This window comes from Mesoplodon bidens, assembly GCF_964165515.1.
Source record: "Mesoplodon bidens genome assembly, chromosome: 18".
In the NCBI taxonomy this organism is placed as follows: Eukaryota; Metazoa; Chordata; class Mammalia; order Artiodactyla; family Ziphiidae; genus Mesoplodon; species Mesoplodon bidens.
The window spans coordinates 14,248,172-14,263,813 of NC_138175.1; the positions used below are offsets into that span (position 1 = coordinate 14,248,172).

The 15,642-nt window shown below is 57.6% G+C and overlaps 1 protein-coding gene across 1 annotated transcript in view; it reads right to left on the minus strand.

Moving 5' to 3' along the window:
* The window catches only part of VAC14 (VAC14 component of PIKFYVE complex), a 94,965-nt gene that overhangs the window by 29,261 nt on the left and 50,062 nt on the right, over nucleotides 1-15,642 (minus strand). The window contains exon 14 of the mRNA XM_081216149.1: nucleotides 8,583-8,715. Coding sequence (XP_081072275.1) covers nucleotides 8,583-8,715 — 133 coding nt within the window. The remainder of the gene's footprint in view (nucleotides 1-8,582; nucleotides 8,716-15,642) is intronic.

Genomic DNA, 15,642 nt, shown 5'->3' on the forward strand with positions numbered 1-15,642 from the left:
TAAAGAGAGTTCCATTATCCACTTTAGATCCCAAGAGCCTCTTCGGTGGGCCCTCACAGCCCGGGTTACAAAGCACCCTTCCCCATGGGCTGTACACTACTTCACGTGGGCTTGTGCTCACCGTCTGAGGCTGAATTCAGCACCAAGGTCCCCCCAGCCCAGGGCCCCTGCAAGGTGTCACCATCACACGTGCTCGGAGACGGGAACTCTCCTTCTGTGTGGGAGGGGCAGCTGGTCTGACGGCCTTTCACAAACCGCACGTGATGGAAACCCTTCTGTGTTATTTTTCTGACGATAGGGGTGGCGGTGGGAAGTGGGTGCGCGTGTGTCTGTGATCTTTGTGGCCACCCGCTAAAAGGATACCCTCGTGGGGAGAGGGGGGGAGGGCCACACAGGGGCCTCCCAGGGCACCCATGGTGAAAAGGTTGGGTTAAAAGGGTGAAATAAAGAGCTTCCTGAGAACCACGTTCTACGATGGACAAACAGGACACATTTCTGCAACTGCTGTTCCAGGAGTTTAAAAGCACTTTTAAGCTAAGGACGCCCATTTATCTCTCCTGGCTCGGATGCAGCCCAACTCCAAGGAGGCAGGAGGATGGAAGTGACCTCTAGGGGCCAATTCCAAACCTGCCGATATTTTAAGTTGCTACATTAGATTCCAGCAGCTACTTGCTAATTAACCGAGCTGTCTGACTTAACAAGGTCAAAGCTTTGCTAGTTTCCTGGCATCCTTAGGTAAAGTATAAACAGGTCCAGAGACAACTGCAGATTCCATAACCTCTAGAGCTTCAGAAAGAAATTCACTGTCAAGCTCTCAGCCCCTGGCAACAGGGCTGGGGAGCTGAGGCTTCTCAGGTGTATAGACTACAAAGAAAGTGCTCTTAACTGGAGGCTGGAAAGGGCCCCGCAGGTGCCACCACCCATGTGATGAATTTTTGGAGGCCTTTTAAGGCCTCCCATGCAGCAGGTGCGGGATGGCTCCTGAGCCCTCCCCCCACCATGGGTGCTCCTGGACGTGGGGGCAAACGGCTGACTCTGTGGGTCACCTGGCCTCCCCGTGCCCAGTTCACCTGTGACCCCTAACCTCCCACGAGCCCTGCTCGAAGCGAGTGGATCCCTGGCCTCCTTCCAGCCCCTGCTTCCATCAGCAGCCCTCCGCCCACAAGGGATCCAGGAGGACCCTTGAAACATGGGGCCACTTCCCTCTAAAGCTCCCCAGACTTCCAGAGCATGCTGCATGGGGCTCCCTCTGGCCAGCACTTCCTCTCCTCCCCCCGTCCCCCCTTGGCTGCACCTAGTTAATCCCAGCCTGGCCTAGCAAGGCTTATCGCATGTGGTTTCCATATTCCAGAAGAAAATACATCGGTTCTTGCAGGGAGCGCCAGTGTGTATGACAGTGGGCTCTACAGGGACAGCAGGGGGACTGCCTGCAGGAGTCAGAGCAAAGCCACTGGCTGCCCCCAGCCCTCCCTGGCAGCCCTGGGTCACAGATGGTTCTATGAGGTGCTGGGATGCTGGCACTTTGCCATGCATTAGGGGACAATGGACATGGGCCGGGCTGGGCTCTCTGGGCTGCCTGCACTTTGCACCTCCCAGGGACACCTTTTCACGTTTGAGGGCAGGGCTTTCGCGCAGGCAATCTTCTCTGGCATGTCAGATGGGGCCGCCCTGCCATTCACAGGTCCTCAGCGTTGTCCCAATTCGGAGATCAGAGCCAAGAGCTGGTTGTGCAAAGCAGCTTCTGCCACTCACTCCCTTGGCTGTCCTGTGTCTCAACAAAAGCACCTTGGCCCCTGGAGAAGAATGACTGGGGAAGGCTCCGGAAGATTCACACAAGGAACTGGGCAGACGGACTTAAAGCTGACAGGAAGAGAAGCTTCTTCTGAGACGGAAGTAAGACATTCCTCGAAGCAACCCTCCAGCCCTGTTCAATGTTGTCTCCTTCCCCTCAGCTGGGGACCCCAACCAACACAGCTACAACTGATGAAAGACCCAAATCCGCCTGCATTCCGGGGAGGGGGATCAGGGCCTGTTTCCACAGACAGACTTAGGTGAGTGCGTGTTTGTCACAGCAATTTGTTTTTATTCTGAGCAAATGAACGCAATCCATTAAAGGGGCGAGAGGAAGACAGCCGAGCGGGGCCTCTCAGCAGCTCTCTCCGCAGGCTGGGGGCCAGAAGCGAAGCTGCTTTTCTAAAATGCCATTTGAACAGGGATCTGGGTCTTGCCGCTTCACTCAATTCATCTTTCATTAGCATCAGCACAATGGGCTTTTGGGGACCCAACCGATGCCCCCTGGCAGGTAAGGTGGCACGCAGAAAGAGACAGGGGAAAGGGGTGCCCCCGATGCAAATGAACTCCAGAGGCCCGGTGGATACAGAGACCGAGGGGGGCGGAGCTGGGGTCGGCAAGGATCTGTGGTGTGCGCTGCCCTAGCCACAGGGGCCGTTTGACCCCCCGCCAAGGAACGGACAAGGACAGCCAAGTGGAATTTCCCAATTAGGGCATGAAAGAGAGCTTCTTCTCTTGAGCCACTGTGCCCCCCTCCCGCCCTGCAATTCAAAACAAGTCCAGGGGCTTCCTAGCCCCGCCACCCACCTTAGCGGCCAATCCATTCCTCACTTGCCCGCCCCCCAACACAGGGCTCTCACGCAAAGCCGGGGCACTGGGGGAGGGGAGGGCAGGCTCAGCAGGGGTACATATTAGGGACTCTGGGCCTTGGCTGAACTGGAGAGGCTGCCAGGCCTGTCTGTGTCAGAGGCAAGAGGAGGACCAGAAGGAACCAGAAACCTTATCGTGGGGCTCTCGGGGTCGGGGTCTCATGCAAGAAGCCTCGTGACGGCTCCCCCGTCTCTCACTTGGACCCCCACCTGCACCTCATCTTGGGGGCTTCCTTTCTCTGGGGAGGGTGCTCGGCCACCATGGACAGGGCTGGATGGGGATGGAGCCCTCGAGTTCACAGCACAGTCACTCGTTGAAAAGAAAGCATTCTCTGGCAAGTCCTCTTTTCAAGGCAGCAGGGAGGAAGGGGAGGGGGAAAGGCACAGCTGATTAAGCCGAAGGACGGCTGGTCAGAGGGCCGCGTTGGCTGGCAGCGTGAGCGTCCTCAGCCCCGCTGCCTTCCCAGCACAGAAGCAGGCCTTGTAAAGATCACAGCTGTTGGATTACACTGGAGTTCATATCACAGTCTATCAAAGAGGCTGCATTTTCTCCCTCCTCTCCTTTTCTACTGAGTATAGTGGAAGAGTTCGTGGGAAAACAAGCTCTGTGCTTGTTCTGTGTGCACTGGCGGCGGGGGTCGGGGGGGGGAGAGGCCAGAGGAGGGAAATGTACACGAACACCCACTTGGGGCCGAGTTGTTTTAGCGGTGCCAGGGCCAGGCCGCTGGTGGGCGCCCTGGCTGTCGGCGCAGCGTGCCTGGCGCTCAGGAGCCAGCTCTCGGCACAGAAGGTTCAATTCTTTCACCCTCTCCCGGGTCTGGTTTCCCCTCCCCACAGACCACTGTGGGAGGCCAAGGCCGCATCATGAGGCGGAACAGCAAGCTCCCCTGGACCAAGCCATGCGGAGCGCTGTAACACGCAGGGTCTTATGTAACCCTCTCCGCAAAACGACAGGGCAGGCACAGTTATCTTCGTCGTACAGTCACAGCAAAACGAGCTTGGAAACAGGTCACGGAGTTAAAAACTAGAGGAACCGGGATTCGAACCCAAGGCTGTTCGACTCGAGAAGCTCCCCGCTTAATCCAGCTCCTGAGTGCCTGTGGCATCTGCCCGACTCCTGTGGAGCCTTGGGGAGGGGGCGTGGGTGTGGGCAGGGCTGGGGTGGCATCTGCCCGTGTCCCCCTCTTCCCTCGCTCAGTCCCTGCAGCCGGGAGAAGGGCCTGGGCCCGGAGTGGGTCACCGCAAGTCTGGCTGAGACGAGGTTTTGGAGTCACTGGCTTCCCCAAACTCAACGTGCCTCTGAACTGTGACATCCACCAGATAGCGAGGCCGCATGGACACAGAGAGGATGTCCAACCCACCCAGGGGCCTGGCTGGAGTTTGGGGCCCTAGTCCCACGCCCCATGGAGGGGCAGCCTGGGAAAGCCGAGTTGGGGGAAACACCCCGGAGCCTGAGGAGAGTCATGCATCTTCCTCAAGGCCAAGACCCCCCACCAGATGTTTGTCCTCAAGAACTCTGGATGCCTTTGTCCTTCTATAGACAGTAGCCGTTCCTGGACCCTGAGCTAAGCACACTACTACAGAAACAATGGCTCTTCACGTGTTTGCCAGAAGAATCTCTTTCCTTTCTCTGCTGAGTCTTGGGGGTTGAGAGGAGCAACTTATAGTTGGCTTAACACCAGAGAAGGGGGTTAAGAATCATTTACTGTGTTTCTTTTTTTTTTCTTTTCTAAATTTTTTCGGCCACGCCGCACGGCATGAGGGAGCTGAGTTCCCCGACCAGGGATTAAACCCATGACCCCTGCAGTGGAAGCATGGAGTCTTAACCACTGGACTGCCAAGGAAGTCCCTGCTTCTCGCTCTCTCTCTTTTTTTTTTTTTTTAAGTTTTTCATTTACTGTGTTTCTTATCAGGCCTGTGGCTTCTTCTCAGGCAGCATGTATCACTATTACGCTCCTCTTTAAAGCCACCAGCAGAAAATAAGGAAATGGAACGAAAGGCAGGTGGGCAGGCTGACACTCCGAGCGCTGGGCCCCAGTGAACCTCTGCTGAAGGGCTTCAGCCCATCTGGCCACGGGAAGGAGGAAGGCACACGTCTTCAAGGCCTCCTCCACATCGGATGCTGGGCTGTGGTCACCCTGAGAACCCAGACTGGGTGGCGTGGCACACTGACTTAGCAGGTAGCCGCCCCACAGAGCTGGTGTGGCCCAGAGGAAGCTGTAGCTCGAAATGACAGGGGCTGGTGCTGCTTCAGGGGGAACGGCAGGCTGGACAAATGAAGCGAAGGGCTAGGAGGGACAACAAACGTGAGGGGCCCAGTCACAGGTTCCTTCTGTCCAGACCACTGGGTTCTTTGCCCAGGGCTAGGAGACCTCTGTGGCCGTGCAGGGTGGGAGTGAGGCGTGCCCTGGAGGCCAGGCGCCATGCCCACTGAGGCCCCAGTGTGGTGCACGGGGAGTGTGAGCCCTGGAACAGCGAGTGACTGCCATGCTGGCTACTGAGCCCCAGAAGGATGAGGAGGGAGGACCCTCTGAGGAGCTGGGAGCCAGGTGGTCCTGGTCTGCAGGCCGTGCAGGGCTCCTCAAGGCACCTGGCTCGACACTCTCTCACAGAAGGGAGAGAGAACCAGCTGTGAAATGAGCAGAGTGCGGCGGTCTGCGGCCCCGCTCCAACCGAGCCAGGCAGGCACGCGGCTTCCTCTCATCTCCCTCCTGCAAAATGAGGGTTCTCATCAGCCTAGGATGCCTGGGAGACACTGCAAAGTAAGCGAAGCCTCACTGTCCTAGAGGCTGTGAATGGGAACATGGTACCAGCTCCACGGAGCCTTGGCCCTAGCGGGTGGGGAGAGCACCCCCGCACACACTCACACACACCCATGTGCGCCCACGCTGCCCGCACTTCTGCCTGGTGCTATCTGGGGATAGTGCCGACTCCCCGAGCTCCCTCTCCCCAGGCCCCTGACAGGGCACGTGAGGCTGACAGAGGATGGAAAAACCCATTACTGCCCAGTTCTCCAGAGAGGAAAGTAGCTACAAATTCCTTTTTCAAAGGCTTTTCTCTCCACTGGTTTCCTGAAAGTCTTCCAGGCGAGGAGGGCTCATCAAAAGAGCGGACGCCTCTACAATTTCGAAAGCCGCATGAAGCTAACTGTCACTCGTGTGGGAAGAGTCCGTCATTTTCCCGGTAGGGGGTCTCTGCAAGCCCCAACCGTCCAACTTGATGTGAAAAAAAAAACCATGGAAACCTTCCTCATTTGGCAAGGGACGATAAGAATCCATTTCTGTCACTCTGTAACCGTGGTTGTCACCCGGGATGATTCTGCCCCCCAGGGGACCTCTGGCGCTGTCTGGAGACATTGTTGATTGTCCCAATTGGGTGGGTGACAGTGCTACTGGCATCCAGTGGGTGGAGGCTGGAGATGCTGCTCGACACCCTACAGCGCACAGGACAGCCGCTGCCACAGAGAATTATCCGGCCCCAAATGCCAACAATGCCGACGCTGAGAAACCCTGCTCTGTGAGAGCTCAGGAAAGCAGAGGGTGGTGACACCATCCCACCACCACTGGGACGCCTTTGGGTGGTCTAGACCATCAGAAGCCCCTTCCTCCCGATGGGCAGGGACTTGTGGTCCTGCCGTTTGTCCTTCTGACCAGGCAGGCCTGTCCTCTACCCTTCGGCCTGTTCCCCAGGGTGGCCTCGATGCCACCCTCTGCCTGGAGCTGGGGCCCTGTGGCTCCTCCACCCACCGGCGCCACACAGGCAAGCCCTGGGCCTGCCCCCATTTCCTTGCCTCCCATCCCTTCAGCTCGCCCCGCGCTCAGCAGACTCCCCCGCGCCTCCCAGCCGGCCCTCTTCCGGCCTCCCCTCCCCTCGCTGCCTCCTGCCCTCCCCCTCTTGCCTCTGCTTCTTTCTCCCTCTTGGGCCCTTCTTCTCAGCCTCCTCTCCCGGCTTCTCCAGACCCAACCATTACACACCGGGACTGTGAAGGGCCCGGCTCTGGGCGGCCTTCCTTCGCTCTGACCACCGACCATTCTTACTCCCTAGGGATGAAATCCACAAGGTAGAATTATCTAGAATGGAACCTCGCACAGTGTTCAGTAAACATCTGTTGAATGAATGGATGGGAGAGTGAATGAATGAATGACTGCCATCAACCTCCACATTTGTATAGTGGGCCTAGATCCCTCCTTTGAGAGGCAGACACAGCAATGTTTTCAGTGTCTCTCCTTTGACGTTCCCAAAGCTATTTGAAACCCCTCCCTCCCTGCTCCTCTTCCGGGGCTCCCACCTCAGGGACAGCTACCACTGTCTACCCTGCTGCTCACACCCCAGTCTTGGCCGTGCCCCCCAACTCCCTCTCTCCTCCCTCCCTCGTGCAATTCATCATCAATCAACACACTTCTTACTAATTCTTGCACCGCACTGCACTGCTTCTTCCCATCCCCCTACCAAGCTGCCACCTTGGACAACAGCCTCCCACCTGGTCTCCCACACATCCACCCATTCTCTCCCAACAGCACAGTAGTCTATAAAAACAGCAATCTGGGGCTTCCCTGGTGGCACAGTGGTTGAGAATCCGCCTGCCAATGCAGGGGACACGGGTTCGAGCCCTGGTCCAGGAAGATCCCACATGCCGCGGAGCAACTAAGCCTGTGCACCACAACTACTGAGGCTGCGCTCTAGAGCCTGCAAGCCACAACTACTGAAGCCCGCGCGCCTAGAGGCCTTGCTCTGCAGCAAGAGAGGCCACTGCAATGAGAAGCCCGCGCACCGCAACGAAGACCCAACGCAGCCAAAGATAGAAATTAATAAATAAATAAATTTATATATATTAAAAAAAAGCAGCAATATGGTCACACCATTCCCCTGCTCAAGCCCATTCAGCGGCTTCCTGCTGACCTCTGGGTAGGGGCCCCAGTCCTTAGTCCAGCTCACAGGGCTGAGCCCCGCCCCCTTGCCTTCTGGTTTACAGCAAAATGAACTCTCCAACCTCCTTCCTGCCTTGAAGCCTCTGTGCAGGGTGGACCCTCCACCTGGAATTCTCCTTCAACTCCCCAATCCCCAGATGGCCCTGATCAGGAGCCCCCCAACTCCTGGGACATTAGTCCAGTCTGCTCCCTGAGCACCCTGGATGGCTTTACTAACCTCCGTCGCCCCAGAGGTTCTGATTTCACTGGTCAGGGTGGAGCCCAGCCATCACCTTCTTTTTCAAGCCTCCTTGGTGACCTAACATGCAGTCAGGGCCAAGAACCACTGCTGTAGAGTGTCTAGGGTCACTCAGACTATTCTGTGAAACTCCTCTGCCTGGCTTTGTGGGGAGCCTGAAGAAATCTGTGTCCCCTCTATATTTCTGTTGGCCTGAAGGTCACTCTCCTGGTCACCCTGCTCCTTGGAGCCAAGCAAGAGGCAAAGGGCCAGACCTGGCCATACTGCTGGTGGTGACGGTTCTGGAGGCCTCCAGGGACTGGGGCTGGTGCCCTGGGACTGCCCGGGGCTGGGCTCACACAGCACAAGAACCTGGCTCCGCCAGAGCCACTGCTGCCACCAGCCGTGGCCAAACGGTGTGCTGACAGCTGGGCACCCAGCGCAGCCACGTTCATGTTCTGTCTGGCTCACCTCCTTTTCTCCCTGAAGACTCCCACAAGAGTGTTCAATGAGAGGATATTTAGCCTCAAGGAAAGCTGTCTCAACAAGTGAAAAACGAATTCATTTGTTCGAAAAATGGTGACATCGACCTGACCCATGTCAGTAGCACCAGCAACCTCGTGTGAAGGGGGAACCTTCTTTGTTTCTTTTAAGAGCTCAAAGGTCAGGAAAAGGAGGAGAGAGGAGTGGAAGAGAAAATGGTTGCCTTGACCCCTTGCATGGTATGAGAATGAAAAACCGATGCTGTGGGAGCGCAGAAGGTACGCGGAGGCTAACCTGATGATGAAGCCGCCTCTGACCTCCAGAAGCTTCCGTTCACTGCTGAACCTCTTGAGAAGGTTGATCATGAACTTGTAAAAGTAGGAGTTCATGGTCGGAGTCGAAGGAGAACACTCCAAGCCTTTGGTACCTACAGAGAAAGGGATAGAGCCGGGATTTATTCTACGTGTCCACAGAATATAAATAATTATCAACGCCAGAAAGGTGGGGGAAGAGTCTCTGTGTAACAGGATGAGGGAACACCTTCACTCAAGGGCCACGTTGGCAGCAAAAAAGCCAGGACCAAACGAGTGTGCGCGAGCTGATACAACTCCGGTTACTGCAAAAAGCACCCACTTCCCTCTCCACCCCTCCAGCTGACCCCCCATCACTTAGTGAGCACCTCCTACGTGTGAGACCTGCTGCTAGGTGCCAGAAATTTTGGGGAAAAAAATTTTTTTTTTACTCATTATCCTAATAAACAAAATACACTTGGGCTTTGTTTGACTGGCTAAGAGCAAATGGCAAGTCAAAGAGAAGAAAGAGAGAAGGCAGACACACAACCTCAATGGTCCATGAAGCCGATAGATCCTGCGAGGCAGAAGCCATACTCCCTTCCCGCCGCTGCTTAAGAATAAGTCAATTATGTACACAGCCACCAGGGTGAAGACAGCACACACCGCCAGAATGTGACCGAGCGTTTCCATCTGCACCCAGTGTTTTGAAATCAGAGATTCTTCCTCATCTTCAGGCAAAGACGTTCTTTTAGAGCAGTACTTTGAAGACCTTGAGCCGGCTTTACAACCAGAAGCACACTCGGGGTCTCCCTCTTATGTGTACCAGCTGAAAATACACTGAAAGCCAGATACAGCCCTCACCCCACTGTCCCTGCAACCCCGCCCCAGCCCCAGCCCTGCACATGGTCCCCTCTGTAAGGCCTCCAGCGCGGAGGGGACGAGGGCGGGGCTGACACAATGCCTGGATGATCCCAATGTAGTGTCTGTTCATACACCCCTTGGGATCTCCCCCCGTCCTTCCTTTCTAAGCCATGATGACCTCAACAGCACTGCTGGAAAGAGGTGTCAGTGATGCTAGGACTCCTCTTTCCATCTGCCTGAGGCATGAACAGGACATCGGATTTTTTTAAAAAAAATAACAGCTTAACTTAGATATTATTCATATACCATAAAGTTCACCCTTTTAAAGCGTACGATTTAGTGAAAGAGGCAGCGTGGGGGGTCTCTGGGAATCAAGCTTGGCTGTGCAAGGAGTATCAGCTCCCAGAAGCATCAGCCTAAAGCACAAAACAGGAACGTGTGGAACCGTCGTCCAGAGCACGAGTGAGCCTTACAGAGGAGCCCCTACAGGCTGACTTCATCAGATGCCAGGAAGCAGCAGTAAAACCTTCTCCCAGGAATCGTCGTTTTGCTGAACTCGGTCTTCCTTACGTCCTCGCGTGGTCCTTACGGGGAAGTGATTGGGAACTGGAAAAGGTGTTTCCTGCTTTGTTTTTCTTGGCTGTGAATTGCTCCACGAGGATTCCTTACCAGGAGCCACACCTTCAAAAATACTGTCCTCTCGCCTGAACCTCTTTTACAGCTCCTGTGAACTGTGCACGGGGCGAGAAGCCAGTTCAAGGACAGGCCTCACTGAATTTCTTGTTTGCAGTGTGTTGTTCTGGGTCTCTGTCCAGAAGAGCCTGGCCCAGGCAGTCCTGAGTGACTCTGGAATGGCAAACAGTCTCTGCTCCCTGCCCAGAGGGGCTGTTTGCAGAATCAAGTGTCACATTCTCACAGATCGAGTTACCCCAGGCCCAGCTGGGGCTGATCTCCAGAGAGGTGGCTGCAGATACAGCTGCTGAGGCAGCCTGGCTGCCTCTGAGCCCCTTGTCCCCATCCCCACACTTGAGGATATGTATTCTGCCGCCCCCATGGTGGCCTGGCCAGAGGGCAGAGGCTCCCCCCACGCCCCCCAGTGGAGGTGTGTGTGGACTGGAGCCCAGCTGCCTGCAGCCTTCTTTTGGGTGCTCGTTCATGATGACTCCTTAGGTCCCTGTCCCCATCTAGCTTCTGTATGTACACCTCTGTCCCACCCCATTTCCAGGCTTAGGTTCCAAAGGACAAAGGGACCAAAATGGGGACTGACCAAAAAGAAATCCTCCCCACCTGGGGCCACAGTCTCCAGTCTCCAGGGACTGGGTGTCTTGGGCGGGCACTGGGGAGAGGTGCTGGGTGATTCTGTCCCTACAGAGGCAGTGGGAAGCATCAAACATGGTGTTTAGAGCTTGGCTTGGGAGTCCATCAGACCTGGGTTCAGATCAGATCTCCACTCAACCGCTTACTAGCTGTGCAACTCCAGAATTGCAAGTCTCTTACCCTCTCTAAGCCTCCGTTTTCTCATCTGTAAAGTGGGGGCAATAAGAGCTCTCACTGAACGAGACAAACATGTAACGTACCTGGCCTGGGGCTTCCTACATAGTCTGATCTCGATAAACCGGGGCTGCTATTCCTGGCAAACGTGCCATAACCCAGAGCACTGCATGAGGCAAATGGTTCCCGTTCTCCGGTCTCGGACTGGATGACTGAGGGCTGGGGATAGTCTGGAATGTCAGATCTGGGACGAGTTCACAGTCCTCTGCTGGGGGGCAGGGAGGCTGTGAGGAGAGGGGATCGCCTGGGACCCCTCCCCCGCCCCCCCACATTCAGGGAGGGAGATCTGGCCACCCCTCAGCTGACAGACCGGCAGAAGAGAAGGCCTGGGGCTGCTCCGCACATGTCGCCGCTCTCCTTAGCCACAGCCCCCTTTGGGCCCCACAGTCCACTCTCCACGTCCAGGCCCGCATGGGGGCCCCTTGAGCTGAGGCCCTTAGGAGGTGGGGGGGGCAGAGTCACATGTGGGAGAGGCCATGGCGAGCACCTCCCATTCTCACAGTGTGGTGGTTACCGAGAGAGCTTCCGCTGCTCGGCTTAAGGACTACGACGAGCAGCAGGCCGGGTGCAACCGACGTGGGTGCCGGGCGCCTTCCTGAGGCTGAGACTAGGAGGGTGGGAGCTTCGGGGGAGCTGCCCGAGGCCGGTGGCCCTTCAGGCTCCCACCCGCCAGAACGGGCTCTGGCCAGGGCCACTGCCCTTGAGAGAAGCCTCTGCAGGAGAGGGCGGGGAGCCTTGGGAAGCTTGCGGGGGAAGGGCAACACTGGCCACGTGGGCCGGGCAAGGATGGGGCGCATCTCAGTGCTCACCACGGACAGGGTGAGGGCCTATTCGGTCCCTCCCAGCCTCAGTTTCCCACTGGCCCCACCGGCCACTTTTCTCACTCACCAGCCCTTCTGGCCCAGCTGGTTTGAGGTGGAACCTGTGAGATGTTTCCAGGCAAGGCTGCAGGCACGGGAGGAGGAGATGGGGTGGAGAGAGAACAAACCCGCTCCAGGAGGGTTACTACAGGGAATGACAGGCCTCTCTCAACTGAACTAATTTCTGCCCAACCGCAGCCTGCTCCTCCCAGTGGGGAGCTCACAGCGCCTCCACCGGCCGCCTCTGCCTCTCCCCCGTCTGCGTGCTTGACAAGCTCGGCTGGGAATCGGCCTTTCTCAGCAGCCCATAAAAGCCTACTCGGCTCAGCTCTCCCTCGGGAGGGGCCCGGGGCTAGATGCTGCCGGCCCATTAGGACAGGGCAGAGCCGGAGAGGGGCCTGGCGCCCGGAGTCAGGGCCCGCCCTCCAACGTGAGGATCTGCTGGGACGACAGGGCTGGGAGGCTTTGACTCAGGAGACACTGCTGATAGCATGGTCTTCCAGGCCTGCTGTGGCGGACAGTCGGGGAGCTGTTCTGGCCGGGGGCCCAGGAGGTGGGGAAGTCAGGAGAGGGCTGGGAGCAACCTGGACACGGGTCTCAGGAGGGAGGCGCCCTTTGAGGGGCCGAGAAGAGCGGGATTTCCATTCCCTACTCCTGCCGAGGACCAGTCCCAGTGCCTCCTGCCTGACATTTCTGGTTTAGAGGAGTGGGCTCTGGCAGGACGTTCACGTGACCACTGGCTGGCCGAGGGGCCAACAGATACTGCTGGGAGCACCCTGTATACAAAACCAGGCCGGGGGGTGGGCGGCCAGGGAGCCAGCCCTGCAGATGTTACTAAGTGAAACCTGATGTGGCGACATGAGAATCTGCAGAACGTCTTACAAACAGCCTTCCCTGGGATGTTTTGGATTGAGCTTTGCGGCTATGACGTGAAGGAGCCTCACATGTCAGGATAAAAATAGCTCTGGCCTCAATACACAACGCGAGTTACAGTTCAACAAAACCAGATGCGAAAACACCAGGCGCCCAGCCCGGGCCCAGCAGGGTCCCCGCTCCGCTCCCAGCCCTCCCAGCTACCTCCCCCGAGGGTTGGGGCCGTGTGCCTGGCCAGCCCCTCCAGAGGGCATCTGGCTCCGCTGCCCTGAGAGGAGGGGGAAGGGCCGGGGACCCAGCGCAGATGCAGGTCCTATGGCTGACTGGCAGGGCACTCTTGAGGGTGTAACACCTTCTCTGGGCCGGTTGCTATCTGTGAACTCGCGGGGGTTAGGAGCGTAACGCCGTGCCTGGCACAGGAAGTGCTCCGAGGAGCGGGCTGCGTGACTGAGAGGCTGGTATGGAACCGAGGGGGACGAGCAGGGAAGGCAGAGCCTACACACAGAACAGGGGCTGGGAGACAGGGAGGCCTCGGCCGCTCGGGAAGCAGGGTCTCAGGGGGTGTGGAGTCCACTGAGTCAGAGGGCCCAAACCCTATGGCTGTGTGGACAACAGGGTGGTTGAGATGTTGCAGCAACGGCACCCTCGGGCCCCAATCCAAAAGGCAGAAACTTTCTTTTCTGTGGAAAAGCCAGGGAGTCCTCTGCCCTGGGCAGTCACCCAAATCTAGGAGGCTTTCCAGTTGCCTGGTTCGGAGCAAGAGATAAGCTGATGGGCCAGGGCAGGGCCTGGGAGGACCTTCCAGCTGATGTGGCGGTGGAGAGGGGCCGCGCTGCTCCTGCTGGGAGAGCAGGGGCTGGGGCCAAGGGGGCGCTGGAGAGACCAGGAAGGGGCCTGGGTTGGAGGGGGCCAGGTTCTCCATCTGGGGACAAGTGAAGGCCTGGGCAGATGTGCTAGGGGAGCCTCAGACCCGACAATGGGGACTGGGTGATTGGTCCTGGTACCCGCTCCTTCTGTCAATTTAAGAAACTCTGAAAGAGAGGTGCTGACCCTTACTGGGCGCCTGACGCTGGCGGGTCAGAGGTGAGTACAGCAGGCCCGGGCGGTATGAGCTGGTGCTTCTCAAACTGAGGAGCACACAAGTCACCCAGCAATCCTGATAAAATGCGATTCTGACTCCGGGGTGGGCCTCGGTGTCTGCATTTCTGATGAGCTCTAGGCGATGCTGAGGCTGCCATAACCTGCACTTTCAGGGGTCTAAGAGGTCACGGCCAGGAGGAAAACAGATGCAAACCCCACAGTGTGACTGGTGGAAGGAACAAAGCGGGAGAGAGGAGTCTGGCCTGGGATATCCTGGAAAGCTGCCTGGAAGAGAAGCCATCTGAGCTGGCCTGGAGCACGCGTAAGCTCTTGTAACACAGAAGCGTGGAAGCAAAGGCAGCACTTCACACATACAGGGCATTTATCTCACCCCCTTCCAGGCAAGCGCTCACAGAGCCCCCCAGGGGCCCATCACCCGAGGTACACAGGAGGGAGAGGTGGCACCGAGGCAGGACACTTGCCCAAGGTCACAAGACAGGCAGGGCAGAGCTGGGTTGTGGACCTAGATCCTTCCGACCCCAGCGCCCGTGTGCTTTTACGCTGCCCGAAAAGGGTGTGTGGCAAGAGGGCGTTTAAGGCTTAGAGGGCAGCTGGCACGGCCTTCTGGGGGCTGGGAAATGGGCTGGTGTGGCCGGAGGAAGTAGAGGGCAGGCCGGGGGGAGGCAGCAGAAGGGCAGGAACGGAGGTGCTGAGGTGGCTTAAGGCTGGAATGGGGTCCCTGAAGTCACTGTGAAGAGGAGGGATACCCCCCAAAACTGCCAGGCCGAGGCCACAGCCCAGCACGCAGAGGAGGAAGCTGGACCACCGATTCCACCACCACTGCTGGACAGGGTGGGGTTCACGTGTGTTGCCGTCTTCTGAGTGTGAAGGTGAAAAGAGCAGGCTCTCAGGCCATGCTCCCGGGCCGGCACCACCGCTGCCATGATCCCCCAGCCCGGGTGGGAATGACAGCAGTGCCCTCCTCAGAGATGGCATAAGGGTCAAGGGCTGATCCACGGGGAGGGTTCAGTGAGCTAACGTGAGAAGTGCTCAGAACGGTGCCCAGTCCTAAACAAGAGCTCAGCATATTACAGTCACCGCTATCACTGGCGAAACTACCAGGGATGGCTTCCTGGGTTTCTTCTAGAATTTATTTCTGCACTTGGTCACGCCAGGCAGGGCTATAAGCAACGAAACTGAATCAGAACGTTCATTTTTGCCCATGTGTTTAGAGCTGGGACCAGAGAGCCCTGCAGGGCACATTGAAACGAGCTGCTTTATCCCAAGAATGGGCCCCGTGGCCGGAAGGGAAGGTCAGGAAGACTGGGTTTTGGGGGTAAACGTCAGTCCTGGGGTGACTTTTGGTCCCAGATCGCCACACTACTGTGGTGCGGGGCCCAGGGGCCTGCCTCTCGTGCAGCAGGATGTCCAGGCCCGTCTCCAGTGACGGACTCAGCCCAGAGCCTGCCTGCTCCTGCTGAGCCTGCCCACTGCAGGCCTGCTCCAGGGGGCTCACCATCCCGTCTCCCCAGAGCCTGGCAGGGCCCCAGCCATGTGGAGCCACACAGAGAAGGCACAAAAGTTGCCAAGTCACAGGGGACCCAACCGGTTGTTTTCGTGTCATATCACCAAAACACAAGTTAGGGAGACAGGGAGCCCTCCACAGGCTTCCCTCGGGGCCACCCACCCAGGCAGCTCCCCTCTTGACTGCCCCAGAGGTGGCTCTCTCCTCAGCCCCGGGGCTCTGCCAAGGTCAGGAGTGAAGGGGGGCAGGCCGGGGCGGGGATGGGGGGCAGGGAGACCACCACCTCTGCCCCTGCTGCTCTGAGCTGGAAC